Below are 20,963 nucleotides of genomic sequence, written 5' to 3'. Positions count from 1 at the left end.
TGTTGCATATTAATGCTCATTAGCACAACCCCAACTTGAATTTATCGACTAGCAATACAGTGCAGCATAAGAGGGCTTAGGAACCTGATATCACCATCACACCCATCAGCTGATCACTGGAAAGGGGAAGGTAGAGTATCATGGCTTGGAGGTCAGCTAGTGGACTCTGCCAACAGGAGGGATTGTCTGGGGAAGGAAAGGGTTAAAACACAATCTACTGCAAACGGAAAAATAATAAGAATAGCTGTTGATGTAATTTGCTGGTTAATGTGGTTTAATGGAAACCAGGGTGCTGAACAATAATTTAGCTGATAACGATAAATAAAAGTGATAAAAGGCACAGAATGTAAGTAAGTGAGTGATAAATAGCACAGATGCATGTGTCTTTTATCCTATAAAATATATTTGATCCACTGGCTTTCGGATCAGCGTCCCCAGCATATGTTGAATGAACCAGCTTAACTCTACTCTCTCCGGACTCCAAGTGGTGACTGAAATATTCCACAATCAGATGTCCACTTATCTTACCTTCAACCTGAAACCACGAACTAGATTTTCACAACAGCATGTCTAAAACATTAATTGGCTGAAAAACATTGATTATAAGTAATCTAGTTTAGAACTAAAACAGTAGCAATATAAGACATACCATTCGGTTCTTCAGAGTCCAGAACTTAGTTCACCAATGATGGCATACCTTTGCATTGGTCCCTAAAGAAGTGAATGAACCTTCAAGATTTCTGTAGCGTATAAAGAAATTCTTTGGTGGGAGGGGAGGGAGAGTAAAAAGTAAAACTGAGTTCATAGCGTAAGTAGTTATAAAGTATATACTTTGTTTAATTCTTTTTGATATGGAATAAAATTTGCTTTCGTTAAAAACATTAAATTTGTGGTGTAGTTCTGCCGGTTAATTACTGGGTGGTCGGATTTCTTCTTTAAAAGTTAACGATAAATATCAATAAATGAGTAATAAATTTTTGTAAATCACAAGCTGGCAATAAGCCAGGAGGAATCACCTAAAATAACATTATGCATCCTCACAAAACCAGATATTAGAATCACAGAACTGACAGGAAAAATTGTAATGAAACAACAGATGATCTTTAAGGAGGAAATGTTTCAGGTACAGGCTAGGTACATTCCAACATGGGTGGAAGTAGGGGAACCAAAGCCAAGGATGCATGGATGATGAGGGAGATAGTAAGAATATGATGAAACAAAAAAAAATGTATGAAAACTGTCAGATGAATTCTTCAGGGAGAAACAGTTGAGAGAATAGAATGAAAGTTAACATAAAAGGGAATGTAAAAATCTTCTACCAGCTTCTAAATAGTAAGCAGGTAATAAGAGCAGGGTGGGTCCTACTGGGGACATGTTCAGAGGCGCAGAGCAAAGCTAGAGTACTTAATGAGTACTTTGTATTGGTGTTTACAAAGGAAAAGGATGCCAACAAAATATCGATAGAAGCGGAGATCAATAGTAGAGATAATAGATGGGCTGAAAATTGATAGGAAGGATGTACCAGAAAGGTTGGCAGTGCTTAAGAGTGGATAAGTCACCTGGTCCGGATGGCTTGCATCCTGGGTTGCTAAAGGAAATGGGGGTGGGAGTAGATTTGAGGGCAGCTATCAGAGGATTGGAGAATGGAAAACGTGACACCCTTATTGAAGAAAGAGTACAAGGATAGTCCTAGTAACTATTGGCTAGCTGGTTTAAAACCTGTAGAAAGTAATGCTTTAGAAAGAATAAATCAGGGGGAAAAAAAAAATCAACAGGCACTTGGAGAGATTTCAGTTAATTAAGGAGAGACTGTACTGATTTGTAAAAGGCAGAACGTGCTCAGCTAATCTAATTAGATTTTTTGATAATGTAACAGAAGGTTGATCAAGGGAATGCAACGGATGTTGTCTGTATGGATTTTAAGACAGCATTCGACTAAGTGCCGAATAAAAGGCTGGTTAACAAAATTGAAGCTCGTGGAATAAAAGGGTCAGTGTTAGCTTAGATTAAAAAATTGGACAGAAAACAGCAAGTGGCGGTAAATGGTTGCTTTTCAGTCTGGAAGGTAAGAAACAGTGATGTTCCCCACGGGTCAGTTAGGACCACTATCTTTTTTTATATATATATATATATATATATATATATGTTTTGGATATTGGAAGAGAGAGTAAAATTTCAAAACTTGATAATATCAAACTTAGAGGTACGGTAAACAGCAAGGATGATACTATTTGATTGCAACAAGAGACAGGCTAGCAGAATGGGCAGACAAGTGGCAGATGGAATTTAATACAGAGAAGTATGAGGTGAAACATTTTGGCAGAAGGGATAAGGAGACACATTATTGACTTAATGGCACAGTTCTAAAGAATGTGCATGGACAATGGGACATCGGGAGTCATGTGCATAGATCTCTGAAGGTGGCAGGACATATTGAGAGTAGTTAACAAAGCAAATAGAACCTTGGGCTTCACAAATAGAGATGCAGAGTACAAAAGCAGGGAAGTTATGCTGAATCTTTATAAAGCTCTGGTTAGGCCAAACTCGAGTATTGCATCCACTTCTGATCACTATAATTTAGGAAGGCTGTGAGAGTCCTTGAGAGGATGCAGAGGGGATTTACCAGAATGATTCCAGGGATGAGGGATTTTAGCGACAAGGTTAGGTTGGAAAAACTGGGGTTGTTCTCCTTGCGGTAAAGGAGATTGAGAGGAGATTTGGTAGAGGTGTACAAGGTTATGACAGGTTTAGATAAGTAAGACAAAGTAAAGCTGTTCCCATTAGCTGATAGTACAAGGACTAGGGGAGAATAGATTTAAGGCTTTTGGTAGGAGTTACAGGGGGAAGTGAGGAAGAACTTTTTTTTTTACACATAGAGAGGGGTAATGACCAAGAAATCACTGCCTACAAGGGTGGTGGAATCAGAAACAGATCAATGATTTCAATACGAAATTGAATGGGTACTTGAGGGCAATGGCAATAGAGTGGGGAAATGAGACTGACTGGATTGCTCTACAGAGAGCTGGCATGGAGTTGATGGGCTAAATGGCTTCCTTCTGTGCCGTAATGACTATATAGTTCTATAATTAAGCATCTTGTTTGTTCTTTCAGAATTCAAGTTCTTTCTTTTACTTGTAGAATGCATGTAGGTATATTATCTGTTATGTTATCAGTGAAGAATATTCATCAGGATGGAACAATATTGAAACGTTAATGCCCTGCATTGTAGTTTTCTATTTTGCAAACTCAATGGGTCATGTACATGCGATAGATAATCATTCTATCATACTATTCAGGAATCAATCAAAAACAATTATGAAATCTAATGACAGTCTATTGCTTCTGGCTGGCTACAGTAAAGAGACAGATTCTGTCAAAATTACAACATGTTTGGTGACGACAAATGTGCCCTTGCAAAATATGAGCATTCTAATCCTGGTTACTGCATAGAAAGAAAAAGTAATTAAATGATGCCAATACCAGGGCATATGTGTGACTGTTGAAGTTGGAATTGTTCCAATTATAAACTGCTTCTGCAGTTTCTTTGTTTTATCTTCTCAGCTGGTTAACTCATTTAAGTTATCAGTGTGTCCACCACCTCTCCTTGGTTCACTCTATATTATGTATTATTTGCTCAATTTCATGGTATATTGGTGCAATGGTCGGAAAATGCCATGGAATAGCTGAAATGCTTTCACTTAACAAATTCCTAATTACAGTTTTCATTTACATGGAAGACAGCATGAGGGTGAATGTAAAGACTGAATTAGTTCTTGCTGATCTGACTGATCCTTCAGTGGCTGAGCCAAAACTGACATTACCATAGTTCTTAGGAAAAGTCACCTTTTGGACCTTTCGGTTAATAGTGGTGCACATCTCCTTAATTCTTTGTTTCAATAAATTTTTGCTTCATGAGACTAACGCCACATCACAGTAATCCAAATTGGAAAACTGTATTTATTCTCCTATTCCAGAAATATTATGGTTGGGACTAAAGGCAATTCTGTGACTGTGAAATCATTGATGTAAAAAGTGTTGTTATCAGGGAACAATATTTCCGAACTTGTACATCACAGTACTCGGCAATTAAACGAGACATTCTGATCTATTAATCACTGTTTCAGATTTTAGGCATGTCTTTGAAGTCCACTCTACAATCTCTTCAAAAGCTTTTGTTCCTCTACCAACAACAAAGTACATGAATTCATTCAATGACTGAATCTCTTTTGCTCTCTATGAACAATAGCATCCCACTCGTACTGTTTCTTACCATCCTTGGAGATCTAAAACTGGGATTCGTGTACTGCATTGTACAATACTGCATTAGCTGAAAATTAAATAAATCTATCGCTTTCAGAAAATATTGAAATTGGCAAAATTTCATTCACAACAAGTTGGGGTTTGAGCAGTGATTTGTGGAGAAATTACACTACAAAAATCAGGTCTCAACTTAAATAAACTTCATTATAATTATCCTGCTTCCTCCAGTTAATCAGTTTTTAATGCACATGACCTAAATTTCAAAACCCCAAAACCACATTATCATGTTGCAAGGAAGAATATCAAATGCCTTTCCAAATGTCAAAGTGAAGGACTCTACTGGTCAGTTTTGAAAAAGTAGACAGAATTGCAGAACACAATCCAAAAATACCAATAAAATCCTAAAAAGGAATGAAACTTGATTTATTTGGTTATTGTAAAATAATGGCCCTAATTATTGGAAATAGCACGCCCCCCCCCCAACTTTGTATATTGTAACTAAAGCAATTGGCTTTCCATTTTCACAGAATTGATAGAATCATGTATGCAATCCCAAAATCCCAGATTTTTATGTAATAAAAATTACATAATACAGTTGATGTAATTACTGTAAACCCTGGTAAAGAATATATCCACTGGTTCCCTCACTGTTCACTGCCCTCATCTCAGAAACTGAGAAACTCAGTTACACCCAACAAAAAAAAAAAAATCCAGACATAAATCTACCCTTGTCAAAAATAATTTCTTTTCCTTTTAAGTTTAATTTGGCATGCACTATTCCCGGACAGAAAGAACATTCTACCTGTCCCCAGCCTTCTGGCAATGAACTTTTGAACCTGTAGAACTGCTGGATTTTGTGTTTTGTGGCCAAAAAGATGCATTGCATTAGCTTCAACATACATATTCCATTCCATATTCTGTGCCGGATACTGACAGCTAGTGATTCACACAGCAAGTATTCGCAGAGTGCATGTGCTAGACACAGGAGATGGCTGAACATGACGGTGTGTCGTAGAGCAGGCACAATTTAACTGAAATAGAACCATGTTCCAGATCTTATATTCAACACAGAACGAACAGCAGTGAAGTCCACATGGCTGGATTGACCAATAAGCATATTTGTTAATTACCTGAGGTTGTTTGGCATTTAACCCTATGGTCAGGCTGAGGTTGGCAACTGACTGCTAAATACCAGGGAATGTCGTCATGATCTACATTCCATAATGTATTATGACACCAGTACACTGTCATCAATCACATAGAAAATGTAATCCCTAATTTAAATGTCAACAACCTATGACCATACATGAATGGAATAAACTATATTTGCCACAGCATTTAAAGACAATTTGTTGATTGACTGAACCATATTGTGTTGAATTGGACTTAGGGGGCTATATAACTTGATGGGTATGAGGTAGTCAGCTGTTTTATGCTAATGTTCAATTGAGACTTCTTTCAGAGTTATCCACTGAAATAAAAATAACTCTTTTAAGTTTCTAAAAGAAAAACATGAAATCCTGTCAAAATGTATTTCCCTATAAATGGTGCTTCCCCCAATCGCCCTGTTTGTAAATATAGCCACATAGGTCATCAAGAAATAATCAAGCTCCAGGTTTAATACTTAGTCTGGGCTGGGTTAGGCAACTTGTTAAGGTGGTGATGAGACTCCTATGATTTGCCTTAATGTTACAGATGGGGCAGGTGAGGGAGGCTGGGGGGGAGAAAGAATCAGTCTTAGTTTATTATTTAGAGACTGCTGCTGGAAGTCAATGAGGGTCTGGCTACAATGACCCTCCCAGGAAACTATCAAACAGCCTGGACAGAAAACTCTAATTAAACTTACTTTCCCCGTCTTTCCTTCATGGTTACACTTTGGACATTCCCAGCAGTTTGGAAGCTCTTCATTGACAACTCCATCTCCATCCTGTACCTAGTAACAAGTGCAGGAAGTTAACATCATTACTAAACATCCACTCTGATAATTGATCATTTTTCAGCGGAACAAAATAATATTTATGACCAAAGTTAAAAATACAAACAGCAATTAATAAACAATTCTGCATATAAGACATCATAAAATGGCAATGTTAATCTGATTGTCATTTTCTGACACTGGAAGTTTTGGCAAAAGGGGAAAAAAAGTCAGAAAACAATTGGCAAAACTCTTTAAATATGAAGACACTAAATAAAATATTTCAATAACAGCATATATTTAAAATCATGAACTACAGTCACTAGCCATGTTGTTTTGCACTTCTAGTGTGCATAGAACTGTATGTGCCCCTACCTTTAGAAGAGGCAGGGTGAAGGGTGCAAAGTGTAAATTTCCTGAGAGCTTAAAACACATGGTAATTTTCACGAGTTTTAAAATGGTGTTGAACTGTTGATTGCGTGATTGCAGAATATATACCATTTTGCGAATCGCTGTGATACTTCATGGTCAAGTCCAGTAAAAAATTACAACTGGCTACTGCATTATAACTGAAACTAGTGATGATTGCCTCAGAAGAGACTTTATTTTGTTAGATGTATAATCTGTTTAAACCAACTCTTCCTAGCCAAAGCTGTTAGGCTGAAAGCCACGATTAAGCGATGACACCAGGTTAGTATAAATAACAGATGTGGTACAGTGTTAATTTCACTGCCACTATGTTTCTGGAATGTTCACTATTTGATACACAGAAGGCAGACAGACACAGAATGTGTTTTAATCTCACATATACGCACACATCTTGCTACAGAGTTTCTTACATCAGAGGCTTTTATTGATCAGCTTTGAATTAATTCTTTAGCGGGTTAGGGGGAGTCAATAACAAACAAGATTCAGGTCACTCGTTTAGACCTAATCCAAAAAATAATGTCATGGTTGAATGTGCAGTGAGAAGTTTTTTAATCTTAGTTCACAGCTGGGAACATGTGAAGCATCTAAAACTGAACAGAATACTTTACATGACTATACTTTCATGTAATGTGGCTCAATGAAGACGACTTGTCAATCACCTGCAATTCAGCTGCAGTACTGAACTGTCCAGTCATAAACTGACTGTCCCAACTATTTTACTAAAAGGTGCAAAGTATTCTGATGCTTTTATTTAACAAATTAAATTATAAATATAAATATATAATACAAATACATATAAAAATATACAACATAAATGTATATAAATATAATTTGACAATATAAACCATGATAGAACAACATTTTCAGGTTTAGTCTTGGAGTTCTGACACTGCTTTAAAATATGTCCAACATAAGGTTACCTGAAGATGGCATCCATTTGTTTTTTAGCTTATGACAATGAAGTGCTTTGGGAATAATTCCTACATTAATTGTGCTATAAAAATGTAACTGCTTTTTGTTATGGTGTTCCATCACCGTTGCAGGCTAATTACTAACAAAATGTCCAATTTAGTGACTGGTGTTCAAAAGAGTTTCATTTTATATTTAAACATCTGTGGACTTCTATTTCACACTGATAACAATACTCAATCTTGAGAGTCACTTTTCTACAATTTCCCTTTGAAACTATTTGATGGCCTGCTGGAACTTGGTTTAAATATGAAGAAAGGTTATTCCAGCAAGAGTCAGCACTTTTATGAGTTGAAGGGAAATAAATTACCTTTAACTGCTTTACCTTTAAGCAGCCAGGATGCACAATTTCATTACAAATTGAGCATTCCATCAGCATGAAATTGAACTTTTCCTCCTCTTCTTCCACTGTGTCTTCCTTTCCTGCTTCTCCACAAATGAGACAGACTGCTGTGTGTGGCAGGACCGGCTATGGAGAAAACAGACACTGTAAAACTGCCATCTGTGATACTTCAGTGTTCCATCATAATCCACAGCAGTTATGCCTAGTCCAGGTTAGCATTACCTCTGTAAAACTGTACTCAACAATTTGGGGTATGTGTCCCAGCACATTATTGCTTTTTTCAGTTACTTTTGCACAATGTCTCAATCTTGATTCTGCAGTCACCCGAAAGTCCTTTTTAAAAAAATCTCTGAGCTAACTCTATTTCCTCTAGTGCATTGCTGATATTTTTCTTTCAATTTACAAAACATTGCATTCCTCAATAATTAATGTATTTGGCAATGATCTGTCTAATTGTAAGAATAATAATATTTAATAATCAAAGCCTTATCCACTGGCAAAGACAGTCTCATGGTCCTTCTTCCTTCTGATGCACTTTTAATTCCAGACAAGATGAGGTTCAATAAGCCGCAAAAATGTGGACCTACAACATCTTGGCTTTCCAAGCCTTGGCTTGCTTATAAGTGGCTCCCGATGCTATCTCACTCCCCTATCACTCCTGCACTAGTAAACCTCCATCGATTTCCCCATACCAATAAACTGAACTCAAAAATTCCTGTTTTTGTTTATAAACATGTCCACAACTGCATGCCAACTTACTTCTGTAATCGCCTGCAGCTTTGTGCTAGCGTGTGCTCTCCACATTTCCAACACTGTATTAACTCCTTCCATTCGGCTATCAATGGCAGAGTCTTCAGTCCTCCACCTTGCCAACTACCTCTCTGCCTTCGAAAGTGAAACTCAAAACCTATCTGGTTGACTATAACACAGTCACTTTTATTAATTCTTCTCTTATTGCATTTGCTTCTGTCTTGTTTCATTTGCTGCATTAAAGGCATTTTATAAATGCTGTAGGAGAGAAACAGGAGGTTGCACTCCTGAGACAGAACCCAAAGCAAAGACAAAGCAAAACCACCTGCAATCTATGAATGTACCTTTAACACCAGACATGCTTCCAAATTCATGAGAGTGCACTGGTGCTATTTCCTCCCTTTTAAGATCACAATGCATTCAATGTAATCACAGTACTAGCAACATTAATCATTTGAAAACAGAATGCTCCCACTGATATAGGATTACATAGGATATATGGCACAGAAAGAGGCTATGTCCTGTCTATGCCGGTGTTTATGCTTCACTTGAGCCTCCTCCCCTTTTTCTTCATCTAAACCATCCATTCTCTTCTCTCTCATATGCTTGTCCACATTCCCCTTAAATGCTATTTAAATACTATTCACTCCTTTCCCTGTGACAAACGAGCACAAGGTTTTAGCAGGATTACTCTGCAATTTTGCTCAGTGTACAGCATGCACAGATTGCTTAAAGCAAATACATATTTAATCAGAGTATTGATTCAGCTTCAAACATCAAATAACAGAACTTTGTAGTTGTGTCTCAGTGTCTAAATGCTGCCAAATGCTTTAAAATTAATATTAGCAATGTTTATAACGTATGAACTCCTGATTTAATATTTATGTCAAGGGAATATAACAGTAGTGAAGTAGTACAAACATTGATCCCATTTACCCACAAATTCCTGTTTACTGAAAACGGTATTTACCTAGGTTAAACAATTACAGCTTTAATGGATTGGACAGTCTTTCTGGCTTTATTGTGATCACGTGCGGAAATGCATGCTAGTATAGAAAACACAAATTAAAATAAGCACATAGGTTCCGGTCCCATGGCAAAATTGCTAGAATCAGAGAACAGCAAATTTTTCATTTGCCAAGACTGCACATTGTCAACTTCATGCAATTTCCTGAGACTAGCCTAATTACATGTTCATGGAGAGTTCTCAGTCTGCATTGGCTAGAGCTCACAGGGATCGGGAAATTGTCCAAATATTAAAGGGCAGTAGCTGATTCTTTATACTGCGTTTGTGTATAGCTCTTTCCCATAATTAACTATGTGTAATTTAGCCTGAAATACATGGTCCGACAGCATAGTGTTTTTCTATCAGGTAAGGAGCATACTGTAGGCATTTTTAAAATTCATTCATGGGATGTGGGTGTCGCTGGTTAGCTAGGCCCATTTATTGCCCATCCCTAATTGCCCTCGTTTAGAGGGCATTTAAGAGTCAACCACATTGCTGTGGGTCTGGAGTCATATGTGGGGTATGGCCAGACCAGGTAAGGATGGCAGATTTCCTTCCCTAAAGGACATTAGTGAATCAGATGGGTTTTTACAACAATAGTTTCATGGTCACCATCAGACTTTTAATTACTGGATTTAAATTTCACCATCTGCCGTGGTGGGATTTGAACCCTGGTCCCCAGAGCATTACCCTGGGTCTTTGGAATACTAGTCCAGTGACAATACTACTATGCCACTGCATCCCGTGCTATTTCCAAAATAAGCCAGCAGTAAAAGAGGAGGTTGTTAACTCTGCAGTATGTAACACTCCTTTTGTTTCAAGCGCAAGTTAAATTTGGCTGATAAGAGGTGTAGGCCTGCTAATGTTGACTGCCTTCTGTAGGGACCACAAAGGAAGTCCAAATCACAAATTATATTTTCAACATAGAATCTCACAGTACAGAAGGTCGTCATTTCCCCCTTCGTGCCTGTGCTGGCTCCTTGTAAAAGCTATCCAATTAGTCCCATTCCCTGCTCTCTTCCCATTAGCCCTGCAAATATTACTCAATTTATTGTGATTACACTGTGATTACAGTGCAGCAAGTCTCCCAATTGGATTGGCTCCAATATTTCCAATAGTTCTGTTCCAAACTTTTGATCAGGTAACAATGGGCATTTTAAAGTTGTCTTTCTGAGAAATGTGCATGAAAACAAGAATTGATCACAGATTGTTACAAATATGAGATTATAAGATTATAATGTTTTGGGACTGTTCATTTAGGATAAAATGAATGGGGTCACATGACCTGTTCCGCAGTCTGCCTGACAGCAAACCTGGGTGGCTTGATTGTTAGAGATCAAGGGGGACCCAGAATTGTTTTACTGGGAAGAAGGTGCAAGGTGTTTCAAAAGACAATGGCAGCAGCCTGTGTGCTAATAGGAGATAGACAGCAAGTCTCCAAAGTCCCAGGAAAATGTTGAGAATGTCAAGTTGTAAACAGTTGTGCTTTAAACTGTCCATTTACTTCCAAGATAAAAAGAGAGTTGGGGTCTCAAGGATAACTAATCATCATTTCTGCCTGGGTACAAAACCCATGTGATTCATGTTGCCTTGAAGATGGGTTTTGAGAGGGGAACGGTCCTAGATATCCCTGAAAACGCACAGACAAGTTTGCCGGGGTCTGGGGGAGGGAGAGCAGCTATAGGCAGCAAGGCGTTGTGGTTCACCACACAGAAATGAGGGTGGGAACTCACGCACAGATTGAAAAGACCGAATTCACAAGGAGTTAAAATAAGGCTGGAAGGTTCACTTAGTTTGCACTAGAGAAGAATCTCCGGAGCAAAAACCTCATTGTGAAAGACAACTGTTGAGATTTAAAGTTTCCAGACTGAGAAAGGAAAATAACAGAAGTTAACCCTTTGGAGCTAAGAATTACCTTGGATTGGCTCTAGAATTGAATGTCACTTAAGGGACAGTGCAAAGTATATCTGTGAAGTGGGTTTTCAGTTGTGCTACAAGAAAAAGGGGAATGTGATTTTAATAATAAGTTACTTACAAAGATAGTATTTATTCAATAGTGCTTTTAGTCTTCTGTCAAAGTAAAAGTCTTAAAAGAAATCTTGCCATGTCATCCTCTCAGCGATTAACTGAAAGTTTGAATTTCTTTTGACAAGTTATCTATATGGGAATTGTAGCACTATTCAAATTCCTGCTAATTAGCAAAAATGGCTGTACTTTCTGGAAAACCCAAGAGTCTCCATTCTGAGGGAGAGAAAGCATTCAACCCCACTTTTAGCAGCTGAAATAAAATAGTACTAAAAGGTCTGGGAACAGTATTATTATTATGGAATGGAACAATGAGGGAAAAAGCAAAGTACAGAAGGATGAGTAAACAGTAGGGGAAGTGTATTATTGATATAATATTAATATTCATTTAATTGTGGCATTTGCGAATAACAAAGTTTCCCTGATTTATACAAGCTTTACCAATGTTTAATTCCTCATCTTGACTGTTCAATGATCTTAGGCAGGAAAATAGGGGGTTTTACAATTGGCCTCAATGCCCCTTGGTTGGCTGGGGGAGGTCGGGGGAAGGTAATATTAGCTTGGGTTTTCTAAGGGTGATTACGGAGTGGCCTATGTTGGGGTTGTGCTTGCGTGAACAATGCATGAGAAGATTTAGTACAGCTATGATGCCCCCCAAGAGTTGAAAAACTTGTTGCTTTGAGTAGAATCATAAGGGCAGAAGAGCATTGGATGAAGCACCTGAAGGCTAATGAAACTATATAGCAGTAGTGTGGATTTAAGATTAGAAGATTTTTTTAAAATACAGGTGCTAGATTATTGGGTTCATCGGAGCCACAGTGCCATTAGGGTTGCCTGAAGGTTAATATCAAAGCTGGATCACTCTACATGGAAATACCTCTTCCAACACAATTTTGTAAACAGTAACAAAAAATGAACTAAAAATCATTATGCATATCAATGCCTATTTAATGCCTTCCAAGCAGCTAATCGTTAAAAAGTTCAATTAAGTGTGAACAATTGAAGTAGGAAATGGCTACAAGGCAGAGAAATTTCCAATCCATCTACACATTACTGCGTATACTATCAGCAGTTTTATCTTCTTAATAAAGCTTCGAATTCTTGGCTCTAATAGAAATTTGGATACAACACTTTGACTAAATTAATTACAATAATTTTCATAATTTATTTCCATTCTAAAGTTGGATATTTTTTCCTGCAAAATAAAAATGCAATATGATGCCTCCACAAGTGTTATATATTATGTATATTCAGTGATGATAACTTCAGTATGGTATGGTGCATTTGCAGAGGAAGAGGAAAGATATTTTCAAAACTTCTAGAACTTTAGAAAAGGTTCTCATTTGCATGGTGATCCTACTTGTTAAGTGGGTGTTGTTTCCTGTTTTACTCTCCTGTGGTAATTAGGTTTTAATAACTACCTTCAAATTGTGTGGTTAGAAGTTATTTGAAATTCAATGTTCTTGCATCATGGGCCTGTATTATTTTCCATATCCAGGCAGCACTTTTGAATTGAGTGCTTTTAGGATCAAACTATTTCAGGAAGCTGCATTCCAGCCTTTAGGATGGTTTTCAGGGATTGCACCACCATCAGAACAGCCTAGAAGAGGGCCTCTATACTGGTTAAGAACGGGCAAAATTTAAATAGAACAAAATGTACCCTGCTGGAATTTCCTTTCCCTTTCATGGGAAATGCACTTACATCAGTAACTAATAAATATTTCTTTGTATGTATAACTGATAAAATATACTTTGGATAATTTTGAACTTAAAACCTTACAAGGCCCCAGACTCTCAAACTGAACAGGTTACATTCAGCTTTTAAGGGGCCAGAGTTGAAAGTCTGAAGGATAACTTTGAAACCTGGCTATACCAAGGATTAATGAAAACAAATGCAATCAATACGGAGTATTGCAGAACAGTTGAGAAACCAATGCATGAAAATTGTTTCACTATACAATTACAATGTGTTTTGATGACAGAAAAACACATCCATACATTTCAAAAACATTGTGAGGTTTTTCCTTTGAATGTAACAATGCAGGTTAAGTCAATGGAATTGATGGAAATAATTTTCTTTGAATATCTAGTGAAAAATTATGGTGATCCCATCCTCCACAGTGTAATACTAAAATGCATCACTGGAGAAACCTGGTAATCCATCAGGAGTATTCACTTCTTTCAGAAATGATTACACATACTGTCACTGGCTGCTTTCTTTTAAAGTTGAAGAATAGCTAACAAATCTATTAACTAGCTTAATCAGCATTTTGTATATGCTGTTCCTAAATTCTGGATAACAGAGTGGATGATTAGGTATTATATCTACAATCCTGCTGTGTACCAGGTGATATTTTGAAACCCTACTTTTTTCCAGTTCAGAGTCACACCAGGCCTGATCTGGAGTAAAATGCTCATTTTTCACATTGACAGAGCAGTGTGACAGTCCATGGCCTCCTCATTCAATGTTTTATTGTGCTCAAAATGGTTTTTCTTGAAACAATTTACAAAGGCCCATTGATACAATTCTTGCCCATCCAAAAATGAAAGTATATTGCTCACAAAGAGCAATTGCCCCAAAAAATTCTATCATCTTTTACATACATCAACTTTTTCCCCATAAAGGTATTAAATGGAAACATTTCACCATGTTGTGACTTACAGCAATACACTGCCTCATGATACAGGACTGTTTCATTCTCCCTGGTCCTCCAAACTTCTTCATGTCCTTGCAGAAATGACACTCGCCACATTCTGTTCTTAGACATGCCTCGCATTTTCGACATCTTGTCCTCCTCCTGCGTGCTCCAGCTGTAGCCCTGTTCGCGGCGAGTTTCACAGCTGCAGAGGTTCCAAGCTTTCCTTTCGGCCTTCCTACTGCTCTATGCTGTAATCAAAAAAAAACTCTATTAGCTAAGTATGCTCAGGTCTCTTTTTCTTCCTCAGTCTGTACACAGAAGTACCAAAATTCGGTATAACTCAAAGAGGGAAAAACCATCTGTCCTTTCAGCACTCTGTATGGTTGTAAAATGAGAAGGGGTATGCCATGAGGTGGCAAATAAAGATGCTGCTAATTCTCAGAAATTATTCAAATCTATATGCCAATACTAAGTAGTTGGTAGAACAGGATTTCTGAAGTGCTTCATTCTGCGAAGGACATAACATCAGACCATTTCTCATGCACTAAGTGTCTCACAACAAATGTATTAAATTCATTGAGTTTATTATCAAGATCAAAATATTGGGAGTACCAATCTCTCATGAGACAGAGTAACTGTAAATATGGTGTTCTAAAGTAATTTACCTTCCTTGAGACTCAGTTATAATGGTGCAGCAAATATTAGAAATTTGCATCAAGTGACCAGGTAATGGGGTTAACTGCATTGGAGTTAAAAACTCTTCTTTTCCTCTTGTGGTTGCCTCTTCCTTTCCCCTTAAAGCTGCTTGAAGTTAAAAGCAAGAAATTTACAGCTGGCTGGTAATTCTATGTTGCAAGTTCATTTTCACATGTTGGGAAAGTAATTTAATCATTCTCAGCAGACAACTCGCTTTGAGGTGATACACACTAAATGAGTTAGCAACCACGTTGAATCAATTCACTGTCTCTCATATGGGAGAGGGCCCTGCCAAAAAATCATGTGCGACTGACATTAGCTGTCATTATTTTCCTTCTCAAATGCTCATCTATCAGTGTAATAAAAATTGTAAAACCATGCACATTTCCTGTCATCACAGCACACTTCCTGTGTCAGACCTAATCGCATGCAATTTCCTGCTCAGTTTCTTGCACTTGAGAGGCAGTACAGAATGAAGCTGTTTCTAGGTTGAGGAAAGTGTCAGAGTACAGCCTGGTGTTGCCAACGTATATATGGAAGCTGCTCTTGTGCCTGCAGTTAATGTTACCAGAGAGCAACACGATGAAGGATAGGGGGGGTTAAGTATAAATCCTTCAGGGGCTTGGGAAATGGTTGTGTCAGGATAGGAAGAGAATCCATTGCTGGATATAAAAGCAAAATACAGCGGATGCTGGAAATGTGAAATAAAAACAGAAAATGCTGGAAAAACTCAGCAGGTCTGGCAGCATTTGTGGAGAGAGAAACAAGATTAACGTTTTGAGTCTGTATGACTCTTCTTCAGAGCTAAAGAGAAGTAGCAATATCCATTGCTGGATATGTTTGGATGTTTTCAAACAAGTAGGAATGGAGCCAAGTGAGGGGAATCAAGGAGAAGTGGAGTTGAGACTAAGAAAGGGATGGCACGTTCATCCATATCATGGAAAGATTGAGCAAAACAAAGAGATAAGACACAATGATCAGCCATGCTTTCTCCACGAGGCCTGTTCATAAATGAGGATTTATGTCTGCTTTGATCCTTTCTCCAAAAGCTGACACTTATCGCTTCTTCCCAGCAACCCCTCTCTTTAGGATGTCCACATGAAACCTTCTCTGTCTTTGAAGCATTTCCCCATTGCCCCAAATGTTTTGCTACCTGGCTCAGGTTCCTCTCTGATGTCCTTGTCATTTTCAGACATTCCAAGTGCTTAATTACATGGCCAGAGTCCTTCCCCATTACTCAATCCCTTTGTGTCCACTACAATTTCCCCTATTCACCAAAAAGAGCAGCCTAATCAATTTTAATATGCTCATCTTATATTAATTCTGGATATTTCCAAACTGATCAACATCACAACCTCTGAATCAGAAGACTGTGGCTTTAAATCCCAAACCAGAGACTTCAGCACAAGATCTAAACTAACACTTCATAGAGTGTTGCATGTCGGAGCTACTGCCTTTCAGATGAAACATTAAGCAGAGGCCCTGCCTGCACTTGCAATTTGGATGTAAAATATATCATAACACTATTCAAAGAAGACCAGGGGTGTTCTCCCTGGTGTCCAGGCCAATATTTACCCTTTAACCAACTTTTTAAAAAAATACCTGATCAGTATCAGATTGTTTTTTTGTGGGACATTACTGTACATAAGCAATGTATGTAAACAAGGCTGTGCACAAATGGGCTGTGCTGTGCACTACATTACAACAGTAACTACACTTCTTTACGAGAACAACCCAACATAAATCTCACTGGCCTACTATCTCCTCATAGTCCTATCTTACCCTCCTTCTAATATTTATCCAATTTTCCCTTAAGTTGCACTAGTGTCAGCCTCAAGATGCTCAGATTAAATTCATCTAACTTCTCTCCTCACTCCGAGACATTTTTTTCCTATAGTGGGACATCCAAGACTATATACAGTACTCTTAACTGTGGCCTTACAACAACTTATATTTACCTAGGGCCTTTAACATAATGAAATGCCCCAAAGTGCTTCACAGGAACATTATAAAACAAAGTATAACACCAAGCCCCATAAGGAGATCTTAGATCAGATGACCAAAACTTGATCAAGGAAGTACATTTTAAGGAGTGTCTTAAAGAAGAAAAGGAGTGCAGAGAGATAGACGGGTGAAGGGAGTGTATTTCAAGGCACGGTTGCAAATAGTGGAACAATTATAAGTGGGAATGCACAAGAGGTCAGAATTAGAGAAGTGTGGAGTATTGTGGGGCTGGAGGAGACTGCAGAGATAGGCAGGGGTGAGGCAATGGAGTAATTTGAAAACAAGGATGAGAATTTTGAAATCAAGGTGTTGCTTGACTAGGAGCCAATGCTGGTCAGCGAGCACAGGGGAACAGAATTTGTTGCAGTATAAGATATGGGCAGCAAAGTTTTGGATGACCTCAAGTCTACGGATGGTAGAATGTGGGAGACCAGCCAATTGGAATAGTCAAGCCTAGAGGTAACAAAGGCACGAGTGAGGGTTTCAGCTGCAGATGAGGAGAGACGAAGTGAAGTTGGGCAATGTTACGGAGGTGGAAATAGGCAGTCTCAGTGATGACATGAATGTGTGGTTGAAGCTCATCTTGGGATCAAATGCAACACCAAGGTTGCGAACAGACTGGCTTAATCTCAGACTGTCAGGGAGGGTGACAGAGTCAGTTGATAGGGAACAGAATTTGGAGCAGGGATAGAAAACATTGGCTTCAGTCTTCCCAATATTTAATCTGGAAGAAATTTCTACTTACTCAGTACTGGATGTCGGATAAGCAGTCTGCTAATTTAGTGGTGGTGTTGCAAAAGGTGGTGGTGAGGTAGAGCTGGGTGTCATCAGGGTATCTGAAAAGTACTGAGCAGCATGTAGCCGTACCAACATTTTGCACAAATTCATTATTACTTCTTTACTCTTATGTCACTATATATAGAACCCTAAATGCTACTGGACTTTATCTAACAGCACTCATCATTCAAGGAATTATCTATTTGAATCCCTAGACCTCTCCATTCAACCACAACCTTTAGCATCTATCCTTTGAGCGCATATTCCTATTCCTTGTGTTTTTCTCTAGAAAAACATCAGCTCACATTTATCATTTCAAGTTGCATTCAACATAACCCGTACATCTTTTCCTGAAGTTCTCTACAGTCCTCTACACTGCTTGCCAAGCCTCTTACTTTGTCTCATCAGCTAATTTTGAGATGAGAACACATGTTCCTGAGTCTAAATCATCCTTACACTGAGAAAAGTGGACTCAGCACTGAACACTGGAATATACCACTCCCAATCTTTCCCCAGTTGGAATAACACACATTTACTGACGCTGTTTTCAGTTTATCGATCAATTTTCTTTTTGTGCTTCCACATTTCCTCTTACCATTTTTCTGAATTTTTCCAACAAACCTCTTCATGAAGCACCTTATTGAATGCCTTCTGAAAATCTATATAGCCTATATCTACTTCACTGCTTTCATCAATACAATTGGTCATTTCTTAAAAAAAAAAATCATAGTTGTCAAACACGATTTGGTTCCAACAGATTGATTGTCCTTCACTAATCAATGCAATTCTAAATGCCTATTGATTTATCATAAATTAAGGATTCCGGGTGTTTGCCTACAATTGACTTTAGAGGAACTGTTTTACAATTACCTGGTTCACCCCTTCGTTTCTTAAACGAGGGTATTCCATCAACTACTCTCCAATCTCATGGCACAACTCACATACTTAAGGAAGATTGAAAAATTGCGGCCTCTGCTGTCTTCTCTCTGATTTCTAATAATGTCCTAGACTGCAGACTATCGGGGATCAGTGGCTTATCCACTTTGAGTTCTGCTAAGCTTTTTCAAAACTAATACCTTTTAGAATTAGATCCATCGACTGTTCCATTTTTCTCAATCACACAAACATTTGCTATAGAAACTAATGCAATATATTAACTACCTCTGCCATAGCTCCATCCTCCACAATTTAACTCCGACTTTCATCTGAGTGATCATGGTGAGCATATCTAATGTCATGCATAGCATGTCCCAAGGCGCACCACAGGAGTGTTAGCAACAAAATTTGAAACTGAACCACCTGAGATATTAGGAAAGGCAGCCAAAAGCTTGCTCAGAGAGATAGGCTTTAAGAAGCATCTTAAAGGAAGGAAGGAGAGGTGGAGAGGTTTCGGGAAGGATATTCCAGAGTTTAGGCCCTAAACAGCTGAAGGCACAGCCAGCAATGGCAGAGCAAGAGTGCAAAATTAAAAGAGTGCAGAGATCTGCGGGTTGTAGGGCAGGAGAAGGTTATGGAAATAGGAAAGGAAAAGGCCATGGAGAGATTTGAAAACAAAGATGAGCTGGAGCCAAAGTAAGCCAGCGAGCACAGAGCTGATGGAATGTAATTACAGGATTATACTTACTTTTGTGACATATCTAAAATTTGAACATTTCTTATTGCTGATCTGATGACCCGTTAGTTTGCTTTTCTGCCAGCTAATTTAGGCTAGACCCCTTGTAGCTCAAAGAACTTTGCCTTTTTCAACCCACTATCTTTATTGTTGACTCTTCATTATCCTTTTCTACTAAATCTAACATAGCAACGCCTAATCACTGCTTTTCAAATTATGGTGCAATGTGCCTTTGGGAAAGACAGCTCTTTTCACAATGTGATGGCAACCAATACTACCTTTATTAAATAAAATAAAATCACCAGAGTGAAATATAAGTCATTTCAGCACTCTTTTTCTGAATGTGCATGATCTGTTGTGAATACTGATAACATCATTAAGGAAATTAGTTGGGAAGTCATTATTTAAGACTCTCAACTAATACATAGTTTATAATCCTGAGATTTTTTTTAGGCCCTGGCTGAACGACAACCTTAATATTCTAACTCAGCGCTACACATTGTAAAGTTGAGTAAATGCTAAAAGACTGTTCTGTCACTGGTCATCTGTGTCAGCACCAGAGTTTAAACAAACCTCTTAGCAATGGTATATTGATATATTGGTGGCTATCATGCAACATGGTGATAGAATGCAAGTGGAAGTGTGTTGAACTCGCACTGCGCAGCTCATGGACAGTGGGTGCCTACACTAGACAGGTAAATTGGACAGATGGTCAATGACCAGGTTAGCTGAAAGACAGCATCACAGGAAGAACTGATGGTTTTTCATGCTTAAGTGATGACACTGGGAGGGCAGCACTTGACAGGACAGGATACTTATTCACTATCAGTCTGAATTTTGGAGGCAGAATCCCAGATGGATAGAAATCATTGCCAATTTTATAATGCGATTAGTCACAGCTAGCCAATCAAAAAGCAAACAGGGACCCCAACATTCTCTCACGTACAATACTTAGCCTGCAATGATAAACAGACCAATGAATTGATAAGTCTCCCTACATAATCAATGTTAAAGTGTGCAACGTTTGCTTTTTAGCCATCGCCACAAGTTTATCCTGCACAGAGAGCTTGTTCAATTCAGACTGATCCAAATCAGGACACAAGAAAAACAGAAACTAAGTAAATATGCCTCACTATGTCTCTGAGCGAATGCAGCACTTCAATCAATTGAATATTTTTTTTTTAAAACCTCACCAAAACTTCTCATTGCAGCATTTGGGTGTTCTAAATGAGGTTGATTTTCTGACATTAACCACACTTCCTAGCACCTGCACTCAAAACTGTTTGCATAAATCCTGATGTCTATCTTCAATTGCTTTTCTCTGCTCTCAATCTGCACTGCTCGTCCTGATGTCTATCAATATTTTACTGCGGGGTTACTTTATCTATCTCATTAAGTATTATACGTAATTCAAATGCAACTTTGAATTAAACTTTTGAGGCTCATGAGGCCAAACTTATCAAAGCTTTTCCCACAGCTCAAGTTATCCCAGCAAGATATGGGGGAGAAATGGATGCATAACAGGTACCATTCTTGTG

The 20,963-nt window shown here is 38.2% G+C and overlaps 1 protein-coding gene across 20 annotated transcripts in view; it reads right to left on the bottom strand.

The window, feature by feature from the left end:
- The window catches only part of kdm2bb (lysine (K)-specific demethylase 2Bb), a 252,681-nt gene that overhangs the window by 51,849 nt on the left and 179,869 nt on the right, over positions 1 to 20,963 (bottom strand). For 10 of the 20 annotated variants that reach the window (XM_078554196.1, XM_078554183.1, XM_078554193.1 and 7 more), the window contains 4 exons: positions 14,360 to 14,584; positions 7,884 to 8,042; positions 6,107 to 6,193; positions 698 to 760 (listed from right to left, as the gene is read on the bottom strand). In XM_078554196.1, coding sequence (XP_078410322.1) covers positions 698 to 760; positions 6,107 to 6,193; positions 7,884 to 8,042; positions 14,360 to 14,584 — 534 coding nt within the window. The remainder of the gene's footprint in view (positions 1 to 697; positions 761 to 6,106; positions 6,194 to 7,883; positions 8,043 to 14,359; positions 14,585 to 20,963) is intronic. The other 10 variants (XM_078554190.1, XM_078554191.1, XM_078554192.1 and 7 more) reach the window with 2 other exon arrangements.

This window comes from Cetorhinus maximus, chromosome 12 (assembly GCF_964194155.1).
Source record: "Cetorhinus maximus chromosome 12, sCetMax3.hap1.1, whole genome shotgun sequence".
Classification (NCBI taxonomy): Eukaryota; Metazoa; Chordata; class Chondrichthyes; order Lamniformes; family Cetorhinidae; genus Cetorhinus; species Cetorhinus maximus.
This window is presented reverse-complemented; position numbering and strand designations above follow the sequence as displayed.